General features: G+C 42.7%; 1 protein-coding gene across 1 annotated transcript; it reads right to left on the bottom strand.

Moving 5' to 3' along the window:
* Positions 1–971: 971 nt before the first annotated feature.
* On the bottom strand, positions 972–26517 carry LOC308662063 (neural proliferation differentiation and control protein 1-like; the record flags this gene model as incomplete). The annotated part of the gene is made up of 9 exons (XM_081317481.1): positions 972–1025; positions 3876–3969; positions 6343–6419; positions 7035–7119; positions 7374–7440; positions 11708–11926; positions 14413–14526; positions 21398–21550; positions 26445–26517. The coding sequence occupies 9 exons, from the start codon at positions 26515–26517 to the stop codon at positions 972–974; spliced, it is 936 nt and encodes a 311-aa protein (XP_081173607.1).
* Between the last annotated feature and the right edge of the window lie 960 nt (positions 26518–27477).

The raw sequence follows: 27477 nt of genomic DNA on the forward strand, positions 1-27477 counted from the left end.
AAACTACCAGGTCCCTGGCCCCAGTTTTGTTAAACTTGCAAGCTAAAACACATCGAGAAGGATTGGTGGTGTAGATGATCAGGCTGAGCCCGAGGAATGATCAAGCCATCATAAGCCACAAGTCCCTTTGTGCACACAAGAGATCCAAGCCCAGCCCTCCTTGAATTCCTTTCTTAATTCCTGCACGAAATGTTAATGGTCACTTGGCCAGATTCTTATAGAGAGCTAAGTTTGCAATGAATCTTTAAACTCATTTGAACTGCCTGAAATCTGATCTCCCCGGTCCCTGACAAGTGGTCTTAAATAGAAGTATGTTTGTTTGTTTTTTATTTAAAATGATATCCATCCACCAACATCACCCAGATGACTTATGAAGTTGGGGCGGGACAAGGGCTGTTCCAAGCATGGAGCAAAGTGAGGCAGGAGACTTAAGTTATCATCATGAAAATGTAGCAAATTATATATTGTTGCTATGATTAATATTATTGCCGAGGAGAGCTGTTTTGTGGGATTTTCTGCCTCTGGGCCAATCTTAGACATCTAAGCGTGCCTAGGAATTCTCTTTTTGTATGTGACAAATGAAGTTTTCTGCTCCTTAGATCTCCACAGCTAGACTGGATACAATAAACCCTTCTAGTTCAAGAGTTGATGGCATCAGGAGAGCTTGAATCAAGGTCTCCAAATAATAGTAGGGACTCTCAGGATAAAAGTTCACTGTCAGAGGACCTTCAACTGAAGCAAAGCTATGATAGAAAAATCTCCTAAAAGCCTGAAAGCATTCCCGTATTAGCATAAGAGGATATAGGAATATGTGGGACGGATACGATCTTCCTTCAAAGGAAGAGGATGGAGAAACGGCACCACGGGAGTGTTGGCCAGTTTGAATCTTCCCTACATGGATCCAGAAGATGGCAAGATAGATGAGGGAAGGGAGAAAAATAGGGGTGGGTGGGTGTAACTAGGGGGGGACATCAGTGGAGGGCAGAGGTGTCGAAGAGAGGGTTGTGGATCTCCATTTCTCCACTCTGGAAGGAGAAGAAAACAGAAAATTAGTCAAAGCATTCTTTTAGAAGGGCGACAATGCAAGACGTATTGTCTACTGTACTGCCATGTCCATCAGTGGATAGGGCAGGAGTAGGCAACCTTGGTCCTTTTATGACTCGTGGACTTCAACTCCCAGAATTCCTGGCTTAGGAATTCTGGGAGTTGAAGTCCACAAGTCATAAAAGAGCCAAGGTTGCCTACCCCTGGGATAGGGAAATTACAAGGTAGTCCTCAACTTACAACAGTTTTACTCTAGCAGATTTCAGAATTGTGTGGATGATCTGATCGTGCTGTTCGAGGGTTGGGTCAGAAACCTTAAGCATTGAATCGGCCATTTAGCCAAGGTATAGATAGGGGTGTCAATAGGTCTGAAGGGGGCAGAGAGATGTTCCCTCAGGATGGGCTCCTGCACGAGCCCAAAAAGCTTGTAAGACTAACTCTCTGGTCCCAGTGATCCCCCCAGATTGGATCCTGCAATCTTATCTTGGGCATTCTTGTCATCACTTTGGAACTCTCCAGCTAGAAATTGATTAGGCAGAACATTTGCTGCCCTGTCCCCATCAAAGTGACTGGGAACTCCTTAAGATTATGCAGTTCTTATGGAAGAGCCTCATACCTGAGATTAGGAGGGTCTGTTTTGGCCCTCTGGAGACTACTAAAACCTGGTTTTTCAACCTAGACGTCTATGGAGATTCTCAGTCATCCAGGTCATGGTTCTCCCAAAGGTGCTTTTTCAACTGGACAACTGGACTTTCTTTTTTTTTTGAAGATGTTTTACTTCTCATCCAAGAAGCTTCTTCAGCTCTGACTGGCTCCATTCCCCACCATCTAGTCAGAGCTGAAGAAGCTTCTTGGATGAGAAGTGAAATGTCTTCAGAAAGAAAAAAAACAAGAAAGTCCAGCTGCCTCCTGAAAAAGCACATGCTTTTAATAACTTAGAAAAATCCCACCTTCCAGGCAAGAAAAATATTACAGTCCTATGACAGACACCTGCCTGGCTGAGGAATTCTGGGAGTTGAAGTCCACAAGTCATCAAAGGGCCAAGTTTGAAGACCCCTGGCTTAGATTTACCTCATGATGTTCCTGTGTTCCTGACTATCTTGTCTGCTGTAAAGATAAATGTAAAATATATTTATTCATATAATAAAACTACAAGTTCGTGTTAGTGTCTCCGAGTTCATTTGGACACTTGCTGCACAATTCTGTGAGAGGATATTTATCAGCAAAAATAGGCAGAGGAAGGGTGGATGAATGATGGCTTGTAGCCTTATAACTAGGATAGTTTTTTGGCTGTGCCTCAGGATATGGGTTGGGGGTAGGGGGAGCTGGGGGTTGGAGAGGCTTAAGAGATCAGTGCAAAATACATATCCCAACAATCTCAAAAGGACTACAATAAAGTTAACACATTATTAACATTTTTTTCTAAGAGAAATTCACTCGGTATAATTATTCTTTTGAAAGTCATCCTAGTGGCCTTTGTGCCTGTTAGATATAAGGCCTCCAGAGCAGTTTAAAACATAAAATTGAAATAATACCAATCAATTGCATGAATGGTAGTCTGAGAAGCATATTTACTGCTTATTGAGCAACGTAGCTAAGAACCATTTGCAAAGTTGTGTCTCGACTCTAGTTGTTATTGTTTAGCAGCACACCTGGGGCTTTGTTGTTACCTCTTGCTATCTTACTCCTCATAGGAACCGAAACATGCCTGGAAGGATTTTCTGACCAAACCCTTCAGAAATGTGGAGAGCCCGGGAGACACAACCTGACTCACTCACTAATACATATTAAGAACTCATGGAAAGCTTGGGATTAGCAGGGCAATCAACCACTAACCAAAATGTCCACTTGTGAAAGTAAAAATTTTTTTTGTTGATCTTTCTTAAAATGAAAGTGGACATTTCAGACAGCTTGGCAGAAGGGCCAGCTATACTGCCAGGGTAGACTATTGATTATCATGCGATGGTTTCATGTCTGTCATAGGACTGTAATATTTTTCTTGCCTGGAAGGTGGGATTTTTCTAAGTTATTAAAATAACCTGGTGTGCATTTTGTCTTTGGAGGGGTTATTTGCCTCTAGCAGCAAGAGGTTTTTCAGATGGGACATCCTGCAGCCCGCTGGAAGCCATCTTTGTTGTTCAGCACGGACTGAATGTGCATATACAGGAGAGCCAGGTTGGTCTAGTGCAGGGGTCTTCAAACCTGGCCCTTTTATGACCTGTGGACTTCAACTCCCAGAATTCCTCAGCCAGGCATGCTGGCTGAGGAATTCTGGGAGTTGAAGTCCACAAGTCATAAAAGGGCCAAGTGTGAAGACCCCTGGTCTAGTGGTTAAGGATCCAGGGTAGAAAGCAGGAGAGCGTGAATTCAAGACCTGACTTAGAGCCTGCTGGATGACCTTGAGGCAGTGACTCTCTCAGCCCAACCATCTCACGGGGTTGTAGTTGTGAGGAAAACAGGAGGAGGGAAGTGTGTTGGATACGTTCACCACCTTGTTGTTGTTCTTCTGTTGCTAAGTAGTGTCCAGCTCTTTGTGACGCCATGGACCATAGCATACCAGGCCCCCTGTCCTCCACTGTCTGCCAAAATTCATGTTCATTGCTCTGCCACCCCCTTCTCCTTTTTAGCTTTCGGTCTTTCCCAACATCCGGCTCTTTTCCAGTGTATCCTCTCTTGTCATTAGGTGGCCAAAGTATTTGACTCCACTCACTGCCTTGAGTTATTTGTAAAAATAACTCATACAAGGCAGGATACAAATACTTAGATACATAGACACATGAATACTTACATACACGCATATCATTTTTTTAATATCATACATACATACATACCGGGGCCAATCCAGGACATTCGTATACAGTGTAATCGCCACTTTCACTCTCTGATTCGGCAGGGATCTGCTCCATTGCTTTGGGAGATGGTCTCCTGGGGAGCAGAAAAACAAGATAAAGTGATTGGATGTCAAAGAGAGAGACTCAGATGACCTGAGTTCCTCTTCTGTTAGCCTCCCCAGGTAGATCAGACTAAGAAGTCAATTCCACAGGAAGACTAAAACTGCTTTTATTGAGATCAGCTGCAATTACAGAATCTTGCAAGTCTGATTGGGCTGAGCCTCCTCCTGCTTTTTATATTCTGGTGAATTAGGGGGCATGAGTGTGCGTTTGTTTAAGCTGCTTCCAAATGGTTGTCTCACTGTTCTGGACTTAAAAATGTCTCAGCTCCTGCCTATCTGTCAGCCCTCCCAGTCAACCAGGCGGGAAACATTAGATGAGCAAAATCTACCTTATGTTAAGGTAGACATTAACAGGATCTTTGCAAGTTTGAAAGTACAAACTTCCCGCTGCCCGTTTTAATGGCTTGATCCACTAGAGCAGGGGTAGGCAACCTTGGCTCTTTTATGACTCGTGGACCTCAACTCCCAGAATTCCTGAGCCAGCATGGCTCAGCTTGGAAACCTCTCCCTTTCCCCTCAGCGTGGCTGGCTCAGGAATTCTGGGAGTTGAAGTCCACAAGTTATAAAAGAGCCAAGGTTGCCTACCCCTGCACTAGAGTGTTTCTTTGCTAAGTTTCTTTCTCTGTTAAGCCACTGGGGGCTCCTCCCTCCCTTATCTGATTGTTTTCTAGGCAGAAACTCTTCCCCTTGTTCCCCATTGTCATCCACACCTTCCATTACAATATTTCAGTTAAGGTCATCTTCCTTATTGTCTACAAGGCTGCTTGCTCAAATCTCCATCCTACCTTAACTGGAATCAAAATCCCCCAATTCCATCATCTGCAGATAGCAGGGAAATATAGAGGAATGCAAGTGTGGGGGGCACTAACAAATTAGATTACTTAGCCTCAATCTCCCAAAACATACTACAGGTAGTCCTCGATTTACAACAGTTCATTTAGTGACCATTTGAAGTTACCACTGCACTGAAAAAAGTGACTGATGACCATTTTTCACCCTTATGACCATTGCAGCATCCCCGTGGTCATGTGGTCAAAATTCGGACACTTGGCAACTGACTCATATTTATGACAGTTGCATGTCTCAGGGTCATGTGATCAGCTTTTGAGACCTTCTCACAAGCAAAGTCAATGCGGAAATCTGTTACCCACTTAATAACTGTAGTGGCCGGCATGACTAGACGCCAAAGGTGCGCGGAACGCTGTTACCTTCCCACCGTAGTGGTCCCTATTTTTCTACTTGCATTTTTTATGTGCTTTCGAACTGCTAGGTTGGCAGAAGCTGGGACGAGTAACAGGAGCTCACTCTGCTATGCGGCACTCGGGATTCGATCCGCCAAACTGCCGACCTTCTGATCGACAAGCTCAGTGTCCTAACCCACTGAGCCACCACGTCCCATATACACCATTGGCATTGACAAATTCACCATTAGTCAATTGCAAAAGGCAGCCTTACTAGGAATTGTTTCCATCCTGCGATGATATCTATAATACCATCAAATATCCACATCTGCCTATCCCATGTACTTGGTAAGGACTCGATAGGTAGACAAAAATGCCAAATCCAGTCTGAACATCTGGGTGACTGTGTGATGATTAATAACAACAACAATAGAGTTGGAAGGGACCTGGGAGGTCTTCTAGTCCAACCCTTTGCTTGAGCAGGAAACCCTAACCACTTCAGGCAAATGGCTGTCTCTTCTTAAAAACTTCCAGTGTTGGAGCATTCACAACTTCTGGAGGCAGGTTGTTCCATTGATTGATTGTTCTCATTGTCAGGAAATTTCTCCTTAGTTCTAGGTTGCTTCTCTCTTTGATTAGTTTCCATCCATTGCTTCTTATCCTGCCTTCAGGTGCTTTCGAGAATAGCTTGACTCCTTCTTCTTTGTGGCAACCCCTGAGATATTGGAACACTGCTATCATGTCACCCCTAGTCCTTCTCTTCATTAGAATAGACATATCCATAGCCGTTATTTATATGTTTTAGTCTCCAGTCCCCTGATCCTCTTTGTTGCTCTTCCCCGCACTCTTTCTAGAGTCTCGACATCTTTTTTACATTGTGGTGACCAAAACTGGATGCAATATTCCAAATGTGGCCTTACCAAGGCATTGTAAAGTGGTATTAACACTTCACGTGATCTTGATTCTATTCCCCTGTTAATGCAACCTTGCACTGTGTTGGCTTTTTTGAAAGCTGCAACACGTGGCTGGCTCATATTTAAGTGATTGTCCACTAGGACTCTGAGATCCCTCTCACGGTCTTTTCCAGTTCTGGGACTTGCTCTGTTCTCACAGCTTTTCCATTCCCTCCCATCTCCAGGGGAAGTTCTAGAGAAGGACACTTACTCCTCACCAGCAAGAAGTTTCTTTCGATGCTGATAGTGGTGAACTTGACAAGACTGTGCTAGCCTGGAATCCATATACTGAGAGAGATGAACAGAAAATGATTAAGGAGAGCCTTATGGGATCAGGAAAATCATCTAGTCAAACATCCTCCACCAACCCAATGTCTCTTCAAAGCCCATAAGCAAGACAGTTGTGATGGAATGTTATCCAGATTCCCAGGAGGGAGTGCATTGCAGAATAGCAAGGGACAATGCAGCTTAAATAGCTTCTGTGGGAGAAAAAGGGTGAAAACAGCTCCTCCCTAATGGTTCCCAGAGTTATGTCTTGGAGTACTAGTAGCCTGCTTTGGAACAATAAAGAAAAATGCTTAGAAAAGTCTCAATATATCTTTCTTGATTTTGTGGGGAGCCTGACATCAAACTTACCAAACTAGCTTTATTTCTCTCCAGGCAATAATGCCAGTTTAATCTAACCCTGATTCCTGGGACTTCATCTAGCTGTCATCATGACTACTAGGCTTTAATAACAGTCTCATTTGGTTGAGTTCATACAATATGCCATGAACTATGATTTCCAAACCACAATGGCTGGCTTCGTACAGCATGCTGTCAAAACATGCTACAGTTTCACGTGTCCAATAAGCAAGGCCTTCATCTTCCATTAACCAATTCCATTTTGCAAAGCCAACTTACTGCACTGGGTTGATGGTACCGGTATTGGTTCCCTCGAGTGGCTGTGTATGCCATCTTTTGAGCCAAACGTACTTCTTTCTGAAGCCTGCAAATTAATCATAGATATTTTGAGTGAAATACAAAACAAAGAAACCCACGTATGAATAACTCCAATGCATGGTTCTCATTTTCCTGATTCATAAATCATTAAATCTGCAGTCAAATTCACCATCCTCAGCAATGGGAAATAAAGGAATTTACTGAGCAAGGAAAGAGCTTATTCCATCTCAAACATGAGAATAGTGATAATTATAATAATGGAGAAACAACATATGGAAAAGGGGACAATCAGATTCATACCTGTACCAACAAATGGCTGCAACCACCAATCCAGAGACTCCTGTCACCGTGCACATGACCACAAGCGCTGAAAGGAACAGAATTAACTCTGGGTGTTGGACCCACAAGTATATGAAAACATTGCTTAGCTAGCTGTGCAAACGCACACATCACACCATGCAGCTGTCCCAAGGTCTCTTCCTCATTCTTGCCCCCTCTTTTCTGATCCCTTAAAGAAGACTAAACTAATGCCAAGAACTAATGCTTCTTGCACCTGTTGACCATGAAGTCATCAAAGTGCTGGACAGCTTTTGCCTTCAGAATCAACCATCAACAGTAAAAGAACAAGCAGTCAAGAATTACACTATGTAGGCTAGTAATGGGTAGAGCATGATATTCAAATGTCATGGTGTGTCTATACCTACAAACAGGGCTTTTTTTGTCATAGAACGCTCAGAACGGAGTTCCGGCACCTTTTTTGGATGGAAACTTGTAGGGTAGGCAAGACGGGTTGTATGACACATGTGAGTTCTGGCACCTTTTTCTTTTACAAAAAAAGCACTGCCTACAAAGATAAATGAACCATGGTATTAACCAGAGCTTTTTTTCTAAAAAAAAAAAAAGTGCCGGAACTCTCATCTTGTTAATCTTTTATTTATATAATTTTATTTATATATTTATTTATATAATTAAACAATTATATATTCAATTCTTAACATGCATTTAATTTATTGTATTTAAGGGAAATGTTCATAGAAAATTCCAAACTTTTGTCCAATTCTCATCTGGCAAATCTTCTCGACTCCTTTCCTTGCTCTTAGTATCTATGGCCAAATGTCGTCCTCTGAGTAACCACAGATCAACTTTGAAGTTGATGAACTTTGAAGGATCGAAAAGTCTCAGAGGTGGTAATAATAATAATAATAATAATAATAATAATAATAATAATAATAATAATAATAATAATAATAATAATAATAATAGTAATAATAATAATAATATAAAGTTGGAAGGGACCTTGGAGGTCAACTAGTCCAACCCCCTGCTCAGGCAGGAAACCCTATACCATTTCAGGCAAATGGCTGTCCAGTCTCTTCTTAAAAACCTCCAGTGTTGGAGCATTCACCACCTCTGGAGGCAGGTTGTTCCACTGGTTAATTGTTCTAACTGTCAGGAAGTTTCTCCGACAAGTTTGATGAACAAAAGTGCTGAAATTGTCTTAGTCTTTAACGAAGCTCTTGTTGGGGTGGCAATTAGATTCATCTGTGAAAACCCACGTTCACATTCACTTGAAGAAATAGGAATGGTATTCAGAGTCCGTATCAAATGCAACAGTTTTTCTGGATATGCCTTTTCAAGAATGTATTCACGGAATCCATGAATCATTTCTCTTTCATTTAGCTGCAGTCTGATTGATAAGTTTCTAATTTCCACTTCTCTAAATGTCAGTTGAGTATTAACATCTTCAGGCCAATGTTTTTGATCAAGTACGCGAGACCAATATGCCAACTCATCGTCTTTGATATCAAGCAATCTTTTTTCAATTGATTCTTTCAATTTTGTATAAAATATACTTGGGTCAATGGGAGGATCCTTTTTTGAATCTCTTTTGTGAAGTAAAACTCCACGAAAGCGAAGATCACTTACAGCAGCAACAGCACATTTATAATAGGGCCCAAAGTTCTGTCTTCTTTCTTCCAAAACTTGTACCAGTATTTTTATTTTCTTATTTGCCTTATACAAGTCGATGTTGCGGTCCTGTAGGTCCAAACTTAAATCTGACAATTCTTGGAGAGCGTCACACATCAATCCTAGGTCCAATAAAAATTCTGTAGATGTTATTTTTCTTTTCAAGCCATCATAAGTGCATTTATCATTTTTATCTCTTCTAGGATCATGCATTGCTTGTTCAAAATGATACACAAGGGATTCAAAATTATTCCATACAGCCAAAACTGTACGCGAACTAGATGACACCCATCGGGTACTTAAAATTCTTCCAATTTTCAGCAGCTCAGTCCCCAGTAATTCTGCACATGAATGCCACTCTCTGCTATTCTTTGGTGAAGCATGGTATATGAAATACAGTTTATCAATAAATGATTGGAATCTATTTATTCCTGACGTTTCCTTGGCAGCATCACCTACTGATAATTCTAATCTGTGATTAGCACAATGCCAAACTATCATAGAAGGAAAACGTTCTGACAGCAATTTTTTCACTCCACTTTTACATCCCATCATCACAACGGTGCCATCGCATGCCAGAGAAATCAAATATTTTTTCAAATAATCTTCTGTCATCCCATAAGAGTAAAGACATTGGAGTAAAGAATCAAATATTTCTTCTGCTGTTACTTTTTCAAGTTCTACCAAGTCCAAAAACAAATTTACTGGTGAATTCATTCCCATACCTTCGATACAGCATCGAACAAATACTATGAGGGTAGTTTTTTTGCTTATTGTGGTTGATTCATCAGTTATCAATGAAATTTTATTACTAGGTCAAACAATTTCTTTAACCACAGTTTTCCTCATTTCTTCACTTATATGATTAACAATGTTAATACACTTCCTGGTGACATAGTCAGCATATAAATTTAATAAATAACATTTTTTTTCAAATGCCCCTATCAGGAATTGAATTTGAATGAAGTTTCAGAAAAGCAAATGTTCTGTGCTGGTGGTACTAAGCTCCCAAAGATCTAGCATGGGATAAATGAATTCCTCCTAATAAAAATAACTTCCTGCTTTTTCTAATCATCATTTCTTCCCTACAGCAATTTGAAAAGTAAAACAAAGTGAAAGAAACCACTATTCTCTCCATGCAGGGAAAATTTCCTTGAGTCATACTTGGATATCCTATTTGCAAATAATATCTTACTTACCTAGTTGAGATGGTGTAGATGGGGAGCAGGGAGGAGGGCTGCCTTCGCTGCAACTTGCCTGTGCAACATTTGCCTGCCGGGTCTTTTGGCAAGCTCAGCAGCAATTCCTATTGGCTTCCAAAAGCCAATAGCATAGCTGACTCAGGAATTCTAGGAGTTGAAGTCCATGAGTCATAAAAGAGCAAAGCCTGCAATAGGCTTAAGCCAATAGCAGCACAGCTTGTGCAAAAGCTTTTTTTTTTTGCAAAAAAAAGAAAAAAAGCCTTGGTATTAACAGAATAGCTGAGTTAGAAGGGATCTGGGAGGTCTTCTATTCCAACCCTCTGCTCAGGCAGAAAATCCTATACCATTTCAGACAAATGGTTGTCCAAACTCTTCTTAAAAGCCTCCAGTGTTCTCTCCATTATTTTCCATCCATTGCTTCTTCTTCTGCCTTCAGGTGCCTTGGAGAATAGGGTGACCCCTTTTCTGTAGTAGTCCCTTGTAGTCCCGTGTGATACTTCATAGAAATGAAAGTTGGATTTTGAAGAAGCAGGATAGGAAGAGTACGGACTCTGAAGAAAACCTAGACTAAAATTATTCTACTTTGGACACATGATGTATTCTCTTTAGAGATGGCTCTGATGCTATGAAACAGACATGTCAAACACAAGGCCCGGGGGCCAGATCCGGCCCGCGAAGTGGTTTCATGTGGCCCCCAAAGCCATCCTGGAAACAGTGAGGGAATGACCCCCACTGCCTTGGCCCTGGCCCAGAGACCCTCCTTCTGCCAGAGACCCTCAGATATGTCCCACTCCTGCCCAGCCCCCCCCCATAGGCACCCTTGATGCGAACGATGTAGAGCTGGCCACGCCCACCCAGTAGGCCGTGCCCACCCTGGCCACACCCACCCGGCCCCCTGAGGGCAACTGCAATGCTGATGCGGCCCTCAATGAAATTGAGTTTGACACCCCTGCTATGAAAGATAGAAGGAAAGAAAAGATCCAGCAAAGGGATGGATTCGGCTACAGTGACGATGGGAGCACATTGGAAAACCAAGTTAGGGATAAACTGTCATGGTGAAAATCTATCCATGTGGTCAACAATCAGTCAGTCAATGTCAGGCACAAAGAATCAGGACCACATGTTAACATCTAGTTAAGTTGATCTATTGCTCGTGGCTATATACAAGGATCTAGTCCAGAGGTCTTCAAACTTGGCCCTTTTATGACTCGTGGACTTCAACTCCCAGAAGGAATTCTGGGAGTTGAAGTCCACGAGTCATAAAAGGGCCAGGTTTGAAGACCCCTGATCTAGTCAACTAATGATCAGCACTAAATTGGTGCTAGTTAAGAGTTAACAGAATTCAAGAGGGGTTGAACTTAGACTGCTTATGGGAATGTAGTGACTTTAGGCTGATTACTCTCTTGACTCCACCCCCAGACCCTGCCAGTCCTTCTCCTATGATCAATCAAATGTTCTACTCACTAAGAGTCACAGCTTTATTCATGCTAGTAACAGGAGGACGGGATCTCTGCTTGAAGTCCACTCTCACTCTCCTTGGTGGTGTAGTGGCTGAAATTGGAGTGATTTCATATGACTGAGAAGAATCTGGAGACGTGTTCCCGGAAGAAGAAGAAGCACTTGTTGAATGAGAAGTTGGGAAGTCAGTCTGAGAGATGGATGGTTCAAATACCTCAGTAATGCCTGTAAAATCAAAATGCATCAATTTTAGACAATGCCTGCTTTCTGTTCACTGCTCTTTAGTATCAGATCCAGCAAATTTCTTTAAGGGACGAGTCTTTATAATAGTTTCATTAATCTAACAGCAGAGCTAAACCTAAAATTCAGCAAAAAGCATTTTTGGAAATATGGTTTAGTAAGCAATGTTACTCAGAGATGATAAGGAACTGACAACATGTGTAATATTCTGTCTTTTAATCTATGAGCCAATTTTTACCCTAGGCGAAAAAAATAATAAAAATAATACACATCCCAATCCATTCAGTTGTTCTCTTCCTGATACACAATACCTTTTCTTTCTTTCTTTCTTTCTTTCTTTCTTTCTTTCTTTCTTTCTTTCTTTCTTTCTTTCTTTCTTTCTTTCTTTCTTTCTTTCTTGCTATCTATCTATATCTATCTATCTATCTATCTATCTATCTATCTATCTATCTATCTATCTATCTATCTATCATCTAAACTGGAAGAACTGAAAGTCACTTCAAGGTTGTTTATGAAAACTCTCCAGTACCATTTCCTGTGGGTTTGGAACAGGATTTCTCAACCTTGGCAACTTTAAGATGGGTGGACTTCAATTCCCAGAATTCCCCAGCCAGCCATCCTGGCTAGGGAATTTTGGGAGTTGAAGTCCACTCATTTTAAAGTCGCCAATTTTGAGAAACATTGCTCTGGAAAATGCTGTGCCTTTTGATCGAGAGAGAATGTAAATCCTTGCCTGTAGCTCGTGTGCTTTTCCCTATTCGTTATTTTCCCTGCCTTTTATCTTCTTTCTGCTGATTAATTGTTATTATTATTATTTACATTAGTTGATGTTTAATCAATAAGCCTAAGGAATACTGAACTGAACGGGGTGTGTGCTTGCTCTCATCTGGACACAGGGAATGACTGGGAGAGTGCTGGATGCAATTTGAACTGGAAATGATCTCATTTTCCAACACAGCTAAGAGATAAAAATAAATAGTGGATAAAATCATAATGCATATTCAATCTTTCCCAGGCAGTACAAATATCAGAGAGATAGGGAAATAAAAAGAAAATATAGAGTGAAGTGCTTTGAGTCAAAATGTATTGAAAAAGTAGAGATTGCCAAGTAGTTTGAGGTGTGGAGTGAAGCACAACCCAGCATTAAGCTCTCCAAATTCTATGCCAAAGTTTCCATGACAGTGTCAATCACAAGATGCCACACGACCCAACAATCTCTTCAGTCATGAATCATTCCAAGGCATGGCATTATTATGCAAATACTAAATGCACTCAGAAATGAATGCAAAGCTGAATTTAATCTTATACAGTGTTGTGATTCAGGGTCAGCCTGTGGGTTTGGCAGTTGGGTCGGACGATTCAGAGGAGGAGGAGGAAGGGGTTTTTTGGAGAGCCTGCAGAGGACAGTTCTGAGGCTTCGCAGAGCTCTCAGCCAGGCCCCTCTCATCTGGTTACTACGCAGACCGAGCTGTGTGAGCCTGACAGCGTGGATGAAGATGACCCACAGCTGGCCCTGTTCAAGGATGCCCGACGCAGGAGGCAGTCAATCAGGAGTAAACAGAGGAAGGCAATGGGGCACCTTGGAAGGAGGCAGAGAGAAGCCACGCCTTGAACTGTTTAAAAGGGGAATGCGTGGGAGGGCTGGTTTGCTGAAGGCAACCGTTTGAATAGCTCCTGTTTTGTGGTTCGTGTTTTGTTCAGTTTGCTCTGTTTGGTGTCAATAAATTTGGCAGGCTTCGTTCCAGCCTTTTGCCTTTTGTAAAGGGGTTGTCCCTGCCTTTTCTGCAGGGCCGGTAGTAGGCTGGAACAGAACATACAGGTAGTCCTCAACCCATGACTACAATTGAGTCCAAATTTTCCGTTACTAAGCAAGACAGTTGTTAAGTGACTTTTGCCCCTTTCTTGCTGCCACAGTTAAGTAAATCACTGGAGTTGTTCAGTTAGTAACCCGGTTGTTAAGTGAATCTGGCTTCCCCCTTGACTTTCCTTGTTGGAAGCTGGCTGGGAAGGTTGCAAATGGTGATCACATGACCCCGGGACACTTCAACCCTTATAAATACATGCCAGTTGCCAAGTGTGTGAAGTTTGATCACATGACTGTAGGAAAGCTGCAACATTATTAAATTAAACAGTCGTAAGTGTGAAAAACAATCATAAGTCACTTTTTCTAGTGCCAGTGTAACTTCAACTGGTCACTAAAGGAATGGTTGTAAGTGAAGAACTACCTGTATACAGTCACTTGCCCTGCCAGTGTTAGAGTGTGTGTGTGTGTGTGTGTGTGTGTGTGCGTGTGTGGTTTCCTCCTTGATAGTTCTTTAATTAAGCAGCTTGATTGTTTGAAATTATTAAAGAAAATTGGACGCCTTATGTCGATTCCTTGTGTTAGTTAGGAAAATAGTACAAAACCTGAAAGCACCCCAAATAATTTGTTCCCTTTTGGGGAAAGAGGAAGAGTTGGTGAGTTCACATACCAGGTACGGTGGTCTCCATCGTGGACAACTCCAATGTCTTTTCATGCTTAGCCAGAAGGTAACGCAAAAGACCTGGCAAATCTTTAGGTCTCTTCTGAGTTTTGAGTTTGCTTTCTGAAAGAGAGGAAAAGAGGAAATGTCCAGCCAGTAAACACAAAAACACACACAAATACTGGCAGGGCAAGTGTTTAATGTTTGACATTCAGTATTATGTTGATGATAATAATAATAATAATAATAATAATAATAATAATAATAATAATAATAATAATAATAATAATAATAATAATAATAATAATAATAATAACAACAACAACAACAACAACAACAACAACAACAACAATAATAATAATAATAATAAGTTGAAAGGGATCTTGGAGGTCATCTAGTCCAACCCCCTACTAAGGCAGGAAACCCTATACCAGACATGTCAAACACAAGGCCCGGGGGCCAGATCTGGCCCGCGAAGTGGTTTCATGCGGCCCGCGAAGCCATCCTGGAAACAGTGAGGGAACGGCCCCCACTGCCTTGGCCCTGGCCCAGAGACCCTCCTTCTGCCAGAGACCCTCAGATCTGTCCCACGCCTGCCCAGGCCCCCATAGGCACCCTTGATGCGAACGATGTAGAGCTGTCCATGCCCACCCAGTAGGCCATACGCACTTTAGCCATGCCCACCCAGGCCACGCCCACCCAGGCCACACCCACCAGGCCCCCTGAGGGCAACCGTAATGCTGATGTGGCCCTCAATGAAATTGAGTTTGACACCCCTGCCCTATACCATTTCAGACAAATGGCTGTCCAGTCTCTTCTTAAAAACTTTCAGTGTTGGAGCATGATGTTGATGTTGAGACTGAAAAGAGTGTAAAGAGGACCAATTAAGACGATTAGAAGGCAGAAGGCTAAAACTTATGAAGAACAGTTGCAGGAATTGGGTATATCTAGTCTAGTGAAAAGAAGGACTAAAGGTGACATGATAGCAGTCTTCCAACATTTGAGGGGTTGCTACACAGAAGAGGGGGTCAAATTATTTTCCAAAGCACCTGAAGGCAGGACAAGAAACAATGGATGGAAACTAATCAAGGAGAGAACCAAGCTAGAACTAAGGAGAAACTTCCTAACCGAGAAGAATTACCGGTAACCAGCGGAACAACTTGTCTTCAGAAATTGTGGATGCTTCATCACTGGAGGTTTTTAAGAATAGACTGGACAGCCATTTGTCTGAAACGGTATAGGGTCTCCTGCTTTGAGCAGTGGGGTTGGACTAGAAGACTTCCAAGGTCCCTTCCAACTCTGATAATGATGAAGATGACCAAGACTCTTAATCAAGCTGATTGCTATCCTGCAGCAATTGTTTGAGACATCATGTTTTGCAGAGGAAATTAAGTAATAAAAGCAGATCTCTGCTCAGTTGAATGTGCAGTCCAGATGTCAAGAGGAAGTGATGGGAGGAGCAAAATTGGCTGAAAGATGCGAGAGTCTCAAGAGAAAGTTACAGGGGAAGGAGTCATCCAGGGCAGGGAATCCCCTTACAAGACATCCTTGACTTGCAATCATAAATAATAATAATAATAATAATAATAATAATAATAATAATAATAATAATAATAATAATAATAATAATAATAATAATAATAATAATAATAAGAAGAAGAAGAAGAAGAAGAAGAAGAAGAAGAAGAAGAAGAAGAAGAAGAAGAAGAAGAAGAAGAAGAAGAAGAAGTTGGAAGGGACCTTGGAGGTCATCTAGTCCAACCCCCTGCTAAGGCAGGAAACCCTATACCATTTCAGACAAATGGCTGTCCAGTCTCTTCTTAAAAACTTCCTGTGTTGGAGCATTCACCACTTCTGGAGGCAGGTTGTTCCACTGGTTAATTGTTCTAACTGTCAGGAAGTTTCTCCTTAGTTCTAGGTTGCTTCTCTCCTTGACTAGTTTCCATCCATTGCTTCTTGTCCTGCTTTCAGGTGCTTTGGAGAATAGCTTGACTCCCTCTTCTTTGTGGCAGCCCCTGAGATACTGGAACACTGCTATCATGTCACCCCTGACTCTTCTCTTCGTTAAACTACACATACCCAATTCCAGCAACCGTTCCCTATATGTTTTAGCCTCCAGTCCCCCAATCATCTTTGTTGCTCTTCTCTGTACTCTTTCTAGAGTCTCGACATCTTTTTTACATCGTGGTGACCAAAACTGGATGCAGTATTCCAGGTGTGGCCTTACCAAGGCATTGTAAAGTGGTATTAGTACTTCACGTGATCTTGATTCTATTCCTCTGTTAATGCAGCCTAGCACTGTGTTGGCTTTTTTGACAGCTGCAGCACACTGCTGGCTCATATTTAAGTGATTGTCCACTAGGACTCCGAGATCCCTCTCACAGTTACTACTATCGAGCAAGGTACCACCTATACTATACCTGTGCATTTGATTTTTCCTGCCTAAATGCAGAACCTTACTTTTTTCACCATTGAATTTCATTTTGTTAGATAGTGCCCAGTGTTCGAGTCTGTCCAGATCCTCCTGTATCTTAAGCCTATCTTCTGGAGTATTGGCTATTCCTGCCAACTTGGTGTCATCTGCAAATTTGATGAGTTCCCCATCTATCCCCTCATCCAAATCGTTGATGAAGATGAAGATGAAGCCTGGCAATTGAATCGTGAAGGTTGTAAAGACGCTCATCATGTGACCAGACCCAATTTTACATTTTATTTTTTTTTGCAAGGGTTGTTAAGCAAACCCATTGTTTGCTATGGGGCATTTTTTGCAAGAAACTAGGATGTTGGCTTCCAGAAAAGCCATTGTAAATCGCACTCATATAACTGTGGGGCACTGCAAGCAGCCATAAATGAGGGCCGGTTTCCAGGCGCCCAAAATGCAGTCCCATGACCATAGGATGGGAGGGTTCAGAGCTTTGGAACCGTGTCGTAAACAGCTTTTGGAGGAGTTCACCTTGAACAATCACTAGGTGGCCAATTATAAGTCGAGGACTACCTCTATATTGTGGCTGGAAATTCTGGAATTTTGTTTGACCCATGGCAAATCATTGCCTGGCTAAACATAGGAAAGCAAATGCAATAGTTTCACTGGGATATCGTCTCCCTTTAAATCGGGGGAGCTCCTAACTTGGCAACTTTGAGATACCTGGACTTCAACTTCCAGAATCCCTCAGCCAGCCATGCTGGCTTGGGAATTCTGGGAGCTGAAGTCCACAAAATCTTAGAGCCATTAAGTTTGGAGACCCCCTGCTTTAAATGACAGATTTATATATACTGCGGTGTCCTAATATTCTCCTTTATTATATATACTGCATTGGGCAGAAGGAAAAACCATGAGGAACAGGAGGAAAAGCTGCAGTCAAGATAATTGTCAGTTAAAAGAATCTGAGTCTGGTGCAGAACTGTAATTTGAGAAAGCTTCTCTGACAAGATTGTCCCTAGCTCTCCTGTAAGGGGGGAGGCGGGGGAAAAATGTATTCAGACTTGGATTGTATCATTTAACCTTATAATAAAAGTAATATTAGCATTCATAAATTTCCTACTCTGGTCTACCTTGAAGGGCTGGCATCATGCACCTAAATCAAGATGTAGCTGCTTCTTATCGGAAATTTTAGTTATGAAAATCAGAGTGGAAGTCAAGTGGAACGTGATGAAATTCAAGTATTCAAAAAAAAACAACCCACCACCCCACAAAAATCCAACTACTCATCCTTTTCCCAGCAATTAACTCTCCCCAAGAGCCTTCTTTTATTAGCTGGTGGAATTAAAATTGCCCATTTTATGATGATGGTGATGAGTTATGACAAGCAATATAAAAACACTTCAGGAAAATAAAGAGGTATGTCAGCCCCTCTTCTTCCGCCACAAAACAGCCCCATAATTCCTTTTTATTGGAAGAAGGACAGAAATCAGAGGAAGAGAATACAGAGTTTGAACTAATAAAGGAGAACTAGCATGACTAGCGCTGATGATGTTGCCTAGTTTGGGTAATGAAACATCTGCAAGAAAACAAACAAGCTCAGAGAGCACCAAGGACCCGTCAGAGTTTGTATTTGTTCCTGTTTTGACCCAGGGCTTAGATCAGAGGGGGAAAAATGTATCCAGTCTTGGGCAGAATTTTCAGCTCTTGTTCTCCGATCTTGGCCAGTAGCTTCTGACCTTTAATAACACTCCAATCTCCAAGTGGAGGTACAGAGAGTAGAGTGACAGATTGCAAGGTCATCATTTGGAGAGTAAATCTCTTTGGGCGTCAAAATCACAACCAACCCTGAATACAACTAATACCGGTAGGAGCTGGCTATGGTACACTTTATAAGCCATGGTCAGAGGCAGAAAGGGTTGCTAGAAGCATTTTTTTTCCCTAGCTCACTTGGCATACTAATGGCCAGATACCTCCACTGTGAACCATTCACACAGATACTGTAAGCTGACCTTTTCAGCTGTGACGACAATGAGGTAAAAATTGCAACCCTATTCAGTTCTGGTGCTTTGTTTCTTGACCTTACCACAATAACAGAGTTGAAAGGGACCTAGTCTAATCTCCTGCTCCGGTGGGAAAACCCTATACCAGACATGTCATACACAAGGCCCGGGGGCCGGATCCGGCCCGCAAAGTGGTTTCATGTGGCCCACTGGAAAGAGTGAGGGAACGGCCCCCACTGCCTTGGCCCTGGCCCAGAGACCCTCCTTCTGCCAGAGACCCTCAGATCTGTCCCACTCCTGCCCAGGCCCCCCCATAGGCACCCTTGATGCGAACGATGTAGAGCTGGCCACGCCCACCCAGTAGGGCATATGCACTCTAGCCACGCCCACCCAGTAGGCCATGCCCACCCTGGCCACGCCCACCCACCCCCCTGAGGGCAACCGCAATGCTGATGTGGCCCTCAATGAAATTGAGTTTGATACCCCTGCCCTATACCATTTCAGACAAATAGCTTTCAAATCTCTTCTTAAGAAACCTCCAGTGATGAAACACTCACAACTTCTAGTGGCAAGCCATTCCACTAATTAATTGTTCTAACTGTCAGGAAATTTCCCCTTAATTCTAGGCTGCTTCTTTTTTTTTGTTCGGTTTTCATCCATTGCTTCTTGTCCTGCCTTCAGGTACTTTGGAGAATAGGTTGCCCCCCCCCCTCTTCTTTGTGGCAGCCCCTTAGATATTGGAACACTGCTATCATGTCATCTCTATCATGTCATATCTAGGCCTTCTTTTCATTAGGGGTGAACCAGCATGGCTGGTTCAGGAATTCTGGGTATTGAAGTCCACAAGTCATAAAAGAGCCAAGGCTGCCTACCCTTGAACTAGACATGCTCAATTTCTGCAAGCATTCTTTATATTTTTTTTAGCCTCTGGTCCGCTAATCATCTTTGTTGCTCTTCTCTCTAAAACCTTCAGACTGGTTTTAGATGACACTTTGGAACTGAAACATATGTGGGATTGGCTTAGTGGCTCTTGAGTTTGATCCACAAACTATTCTCTCTCTAGCTCTCCATGTCTCTTTGGGTTAGAACATCTTCTTAAATACAAGATGTGTTGCAAAGGACACAGGCTAGAAAATAAGGAGAGCTGGAAGGTACAGAAGAAATGCAGAGAACATTGGACAGCCATTTGCCTGAAATGGTATAGGGTTTCCTGCGTGAGCAGGGGGTTGGACTAGATGACCTCCAAGGTCCCTTCCAACTTATTATTATTATTGGATGTTTACAGTGATGAAGGGCCTTAGTGCCTTAAATTTAGAGAAACGGTTTGGTTTGGTTTTGGACTTTTCAGAATGTTGATTTCTGGCAACTGCCTGGACAAGTCCCTACAGTTTTCTTGGCAAGATTTTGGAAATGGTTTGCCATTGCCTTCTTCTTCTTCCTAGGGCTGATGGAGAAGGACTGGCTCAAGGTCACTTCAGTCTCCTGGTTTCTAACCTGTTGCCTTAACTACTATTCTAAACTTAATGTCCCACTCCTTGTCTATATCTATATACCACTAAAACTGTCGTCGTCATGATCTTTAGCATGGCAAAACATTCTGGTAAAATGAGGACCCAAATTGTTGGGGGAAATAGGCTGCCTCTGTAAATCATTTAGAGAGGGCTGTAAAGTGCTGTGAAGTGGTATATAAGTCTAAGTGCTATTGCTATTGCTACTGCTACTTCATAGGTCAACAATTTTTGAACCAAGGTACCTCAAACATGCTAATTTACGGAATGTCTCCCAAATCCAGGACCCATGGCTTCTGGGGGATAAAATTTGGGAAAGTTGTGGCTGCTTAATTACTGCTGACTGCTGCTATGCTGCTGATGCACTCACATGGTCTTCATTTTCTATGTTCTGTGACAGTTTCCCAGCCAGTCTCACAATCCTTTGCTTCCTACCCCATCCAGGAGCAGCCACTTACCTCCCTACTGGGAAGGGAAGGGGAGATAGGAGGGGAGGGCAAGGAACTCAGTGGGGAAACTGGCAGGAAGTTGAGTTTCGCTCCTGGACCCAGTGCCTTTTTTGCTTGTTGTTTCTCTGTTTAGGTAAAGAAATACCTCTGAAACAATGACACAGAATGAATGCTCTGTTTAGTTGCAAATCTTACTGTCCCGAAATGTTAACATAGATATGTAGGAGAACAATCCCTGACTCTGGGAGATTTTACCATTAGAACTCTTACCCTTCAACACAATTTAATAGCGCCCACATAATTTAACACTATAATTCCATAATTTAATGGGACAGAGACAATTCTTTCCTGTGCTTTTTCCCAATCAATTTCACCACAATCCCCACAAATGGATTTTTGCATCTCCAGAGAAACATCATTACTATCTTTTCCTCCTTCATTGCAGCAGTGAAAGTTAAATGCCACTGCTAACCTATGCCCTTTATTAAACTCCAGGTAGAAAGTCCTCTTTGCTGTCATGAACCTCTTGGTCAAGTTGCCTTGCTCTTCCCAATAAAATTTTGGAAAAGTCCATCCCTGCTGATCCTTCAAGCTTCCAAACCTCATTGGACCTACCATGCTTAGGACCTTTTTTCGGCACACAGTTTCCATTGGAATCCTCTTCGTGACCAGGGAAACAAGAGCCACAACTTGGTGCCCCATCTGGTCCGCAGCCCATTCGCTGGTGAAGTAGGCAGTTGATCTTGTACCTGGCAGGACACAGCGGGTCTGCAAAAAAGAACACACAAAAGAGATGAGGAAGACTTGCTTCAAAGATGTTGATGTTGATGTTATCCATTCAGTCCTGTCCGACTCTTGGCGATTTTACAGGCCAGGCCTCTTCACATCTTCCGACCTTGAACTACTTCTTTGAGCTGTTCTATGCTCTGGCTGAGAGGGACGTGGTGGCTCAGTGGGTTAGGATGCCGAGCTTGTCGATCAGATGGTTGGCAGTTTGGTGGGTCAAATCCAGAGTGCCGCGTAACAGAGTGAGCGCCTGTTACTCGCCCCAGCTTCTGCCAACCTAGCAGTAGAAAAATAGGGACCACTACGGTGGGAAGGTAACAGCGTTCTGTGCGCCTTTGGCATCTAGTCATGCCGGCCATATGACCACGGAGACGTCCTCGGACAAATGCTGGCTCTTTGGCTTTGAAACGGAGATGAGCACTGGCCCCTAGAGTTGGAAACGACTAGCACGCACCTTTACCTTTACCTTATGCTCTGGCTGGTGTCCGCTTTGATGGTGCCCAGCCACCGTGTTCTTTGGTGGCCTGGTTTCCTTTTACCACTAATTCTTCCAAACATAATTGCTTTCTCCAGTGTATTTATATTTATATTTATATTTATTAAATTTTTATACCGCCCTTCTCCCGAAGGACTCAGGGCGGTGTACAGGGCAATAAATATTAAAAAGCAAAGTACAAAAGTTAAAAAACAATTAAATAATTTATGCCCGATCTATACAATAGTTAAAACCATATTAAAAACCCAACCCCAAACCCATCAGACCAGGCCGGATTGCTCAAATAAATAAGTTTTTAGATCCCGCCGGAAGGAGCGGAGGTCGGGGGCCATCCGGAGCTCAACCGGCAAGCGGTTCCACAGGTCTGGCGTGCCCACAGAGAACGCCCTCCCCCTGGGGGCCACCAGTTGACATTCTCTGATCGGAGGCACCCTGAGGAGGCCCTCTCTGTGGGAGCGCACTGGACGGAGGGAAGTTGACGCCGGCCACAGGTGCTGCCGTAGGTAATCCGGACCCATGCCATGTAGGGCTTTGTAGGTCATTACCCCACATGATATGGCCAAAGTAAGTGAGACAGACTTAAGGAAAAAAGGCCGATTCCTCAGACCTGTCTGTGCTTTGCCAAGAAACTTCACTCTCAGTCCAAGCTACTCAGTCCAACGTCTTCCTCATAGTCAGGCATTTAGGAACCCTCACATTTAAGGTCCAAGCAACATGAACGCAGGGGATGATGGAAACTGTAGCACAACACACTGCACAAATTATCATGCAATCATAGAATGGATGAATTGTTAGAGACATTGGAGGATGTCTAGTCCAAATCAATTCTCAAACCTTGACATACAACTAATGGTTTGGTGGCTGTCTGAAGTTACAACTGCTCTGAAAAAAGTCGCTTATGACCATTTTTCACATTTACATCCATTGTAGCATCTCCATGGTGACATGATCAAAATTGGCATGCATTTCTGATGGTTGCAGTGTCCCAGGATCATACAATCCCCTTTTGCAGACTTCTGATCCTCAAAATCAATGGGAAAGCCAGATTCATTTAACAACTATGCTATTACTGAACAGCTGCAGGGAATCACTTAACAACTGTGGCAAATACGTTGCAAAATGGGGCAAAACTCACTTAACAACTATCTTGCTTAGCAAAAAACCAAAATTTTGGGCTCAATTATGCTCATAAGTCAAGGAGTACCTATATTCCCCATGATATTCCCTGTGACACCATAAAGAAGTGGAATTTGAAGAATCAGGACAGGAAGAGTCTTGCATCCTTTGAACTTTGAATGTCTCTACTCCTCTGAATATTGCAGATAAGCCAAGAATACAAGCAAGTGGGTCATCAAACCAAGTGACCCAGAGCACTCATTTGCGGCACAAATGATCAGGCTCAAATTATTCCACTTTATATATATAATATGAAGACTCTAATGCTGGGAAAGGTGGAAGGAAAGGAAAGAAGAGGATGACCAAGGGGTTGGATTCCAATCAATCAATCAATCAATCAATCAATCAATCAATCAATGTTTGCTTAAGTTTCAGCTTCTCTTGCAAGCCAAAGGACACGGGGGTTTAGTCAAATGAGAAATGAGGCACAATTCTCAAATCCAATTTTTTTTTGGTCAGCTGTGAATTCAAGAATTAGCCTAACCTTATGAAACCTCACCTCGCTATCTTTAAGATATGGACAATAATTCCAAAATGATTAAGGTGAAGCATTTCAGACATTAATGATCCTGGATCCCCGTTACATTATCTGTTGTCAGCAAGGTGTCCAGGGACATCTCCCTTACTAATTTTACATTTCATTTGTTTAAATAAAACTGAATAAATTGGAAGCTGAACCACAGCTGGTTTGGCAGTCTCCAGCACTCTGCAGTATGGGCTCAGATCCCGAGCATGTGCAGAGAGCACTCTGCTTCCTAGGTTGGCAGGCTCTAGCATTGGGCAGGATGGGCTCAGCCCTGAGCATGTGCAGAGGGCACTCTGCTCCCTGGCTTGCCAGACTCCAGGACTTGGCAGGATGGCTTCAGTTCCGAGCATATGCAGAGTGCAGACCGTTGTAAGGCAAAGTTGCTCACTCAACCATATTTATATTGAAGGGTATTTCTGGAGCCACTGAGAGTCAATCAGAGGTGTTGGAAAGTGGATGGCCTTAAAAATGCAAATCCATCAATTGATCAATCAATCAGTTTATGTCTTAGAAAGCAATAGGATGGGTGATTACAGAGCAGTACTTGACCAAAAAAAAAGGTAAAGTTACACTTGAGAAAGTAGCATTCTGGAAGTGCTATTAGTTTGTGACTTGTGGTTTGTGATTTGCCAGTCTTGGCAGTGATCGTTACACATTAAATGCTTCCAAATACGCACCCAGTTCGAAACAACTGGGAACCCAAGAGGAGCTATCATGGATCTTACTTGGTGGTGCCTGTGATATAGCGCAACCACAACAGTAACTCAAATGTGTTTCTCAAAATTCCAGTGTGTTTCCGGGAGTCTCCCTCGGGATTACTTCAAATTTCTTTGGTGTTTGCACCTCCCTAAATTGACCAAATGAGGCTAGACCACATGTGGAAGCAGTGTCAAGAGAAAATAAATAATTGCATTATCGCTAATTGTGTTATGTGTGATAAAGCAAAGCTTTCCCTCAGATCCCGGAAGAATATGAAAGATTGTAGAATCAATGACAAAGATGATGGGGTCAAACTGTTTCTCCAAAGCACCAGAAGGCAAGACAAGAAACGACGGATGGAAACTAATCAAGGAGAGAAGCAACCTGGAATTAAGGAGAAACTTCCTAACAGTGAGAACAGTTAACCAGTGGAACAGCTTTGCCTTCAGAAGTTCTGGATGCTCCATCACTGAAGGCTTTCAAAAAGAGACTGGACAACCACCTGTCTGAAATGGTATAGGGTCCCGTGCTTTGAGCAGTAGGTTGGACTAGAAGATCTTCCAACTCTATTATTCCACGTCCTCTATGTTCGATGACTTCAGTGCCATATAATCATTGTTTTGAATTTTTTTTTATTCCATTTATATCCCGCCCTTCTCCGAAGACTCAGGGCGGCTTACAAGCTTAGCAGTAGCCACAGAGGACACACATCTTTAACAGCAGCCCTTTCGGGCTTGATTGATGCCATTAAAATAAAAAGACGTTTCTCCCTAAAGTCTGCAACAGAGACAGGCGGATCTATAAGCCACCAGCACTGAATAAGCTGCAGTTTTTATTCTTCCCCTCTATCTTCAGGAGCTTCTTCGAAACCAAGATCCCCTTTGAAAAGGGCATTTTGTTTCTTTCCATTTAACACGAGTGTATGCACTGATACGGAAGGATCGGTATTGTTTGCAACTAAACTTTGGAACATAAAATCAGGATGGGCGTAAGATAAACTTGCCTCCTTCTTTTCACCCCTTTTACAGGACTGTTGTGGGCTTCTTCGACAGGCAGAAATAAAACTAGTCCAGCAGCAGCTAGCCTGGCATCTTTGTATAGATATGAGCTGCACCTGTTGAACATCTCCCGGTCATCCATGTGTCAAAAAGTACTTTGGTAGAGAAGAGGAAAGAGGCTAGTTCTTACTAATGGGTGAATTTGCGAAGTGGAACAAAGAGGTTCGGATGGAAATGGGAAGGTGGCATGTAATGGATGAGTCACAAGCCTTAATTCTGCCACAAACCCTTGTGCCAAGCGAATTATAATGATGAAGGCTGGCAAGAAACTTAAGACCTTTAAGGCAAGGAAAGACAGTTTCCCAGGGCAGAGAATTCTAGAGGGGCAATAGGCAACAATTAAGCTGGGCCAAATCTTTGGAGCCAAGACAATTTCTAGAAAGCGATCAAGGACAAGGTGTCCCCTTACTCTACGATCCAGCCCCAAATCTATTTATCGTATCACTGAAGGGGTATGATCTTTTTGATCTGGGCAGAGTGGTGGATTTGGAGAAAGCAACGTTCGATCTCTCAGAATGAGTTGAATAAGTTAAAGCAAAGATGCAACGAAGCCTCGGTTCCTTTCTTATCCTAGAACCAAACCTAGCTGGGAACTACTGCATCCCGTTTCTCCATTGATCCCTCTAGCAACAGACCTCCATTTATTCCTTCACTCCAAGGCTCTGCCGTTCTCTCCTTCCTTCATTTATTCCTTCATTCCAAGGCTTTGCCCTTCTCTCCTTTGTAACCCTTCGGCTTTGAGTGGACTGTTTTTTTCTCTCTCCTTTTGTTATCTCCCCGCCCTCTCCCCTTCTGCTCTTACGTTTCTCTGCTTTCTCTCCCTTTGGCAGTTACTCCCCTCCTCTCCTCTTCCCGAATTCCCCCAATTTGCACCCCCTTCCCACACCCCACACCCCAACCCACAACCAGGTGCCCCCTCACCTGCTTCCCAGTTGGCCCCCGTAGTAGCCAGGATTGCGAAAAATCCCAGCCATCCTGTGGCTTTGCTCAGCATCATCTCCTTTCAAAGAAATAAATGAATCTGGGAGGGGGAGGGTAAGTAGTAAGCTAGAGAGGGGGGGGGGGCTGTGCCCCTTTGCAGCTCTTGGCATGGAGCCCAATACGAGCAGAGACCTGCTGGAACAGCCGGTGGGGAGGGACTGCGGATATTTATGAATGAACTGAGGATTGGAGGGTGGATGGCGAGGGTGGTGGTGATGGTGGTGGATAAGGATGGAGAATTAGACAGAAGAAAAATGTCCCTGAATATTTCGCTCACCGGAGAGGGGAAGGTATAGGAAACATTGTGGTGCGCCAACAGCTTTAGATTGACAAGTTAATTGGGTGAGCTTTTACTAACTATAATGGATCCAGTTAAAATCAATGCACAGTTGAACAATTAGAGGTCTGGGAATCATCCAGCTACTAAATGGCTTGGGAAGGGGTAGGGGTAGGGGAACCATCGTGTCATATTCTCATTGTACATTTTGGTGCCCATATCAAAACATTTTGTAAAAATACTTTCTAGAATCCCAACGTCCCAATACTGATGTGCATGGTACACTTAAAGGTAGCGTTCCCGCTGCATTTCTGAACTAAAGTTTTCAAGATTCACATGGGATTTTTAAAAGCATTCTGGTAATACATCTGCATAAACAGAGGCTTTGGGAAAAATAAAACATAAACTGATGTTGTGCACCAGGGTGAGTCATACGATTTCATCAGTCCATCCGGTGTTAGCATAAAACAGGTAGTCCTCAATTTACAACAGTTCATTTAGCGACCGTTCAAAGTTACGATGATATTGAAAAAAAGTGACTTATTTTTATTTTATTTTATTTTATTTTAATTCCATTTATATCCCGCCCTTCTCCGAAGACTCAGGGCGGCTTACAAGCTTAGCAGTAGCCTTCATTCTATGTATATGCCTGCTTATTAGGGCTTTCACACACACCCCAAGCGGCATTATTACAAA

Source organism: Vipera berus (assembly GCF_964194415.1).
Source record: "Vipera berus genome assembly, chromosome: 2".
Taxonomy (NCBI): Eukaryota; Metazoa; Chordata; class Lepidosauria; order Squamata; family Viperidae; genus Vipera; species Vipera berus.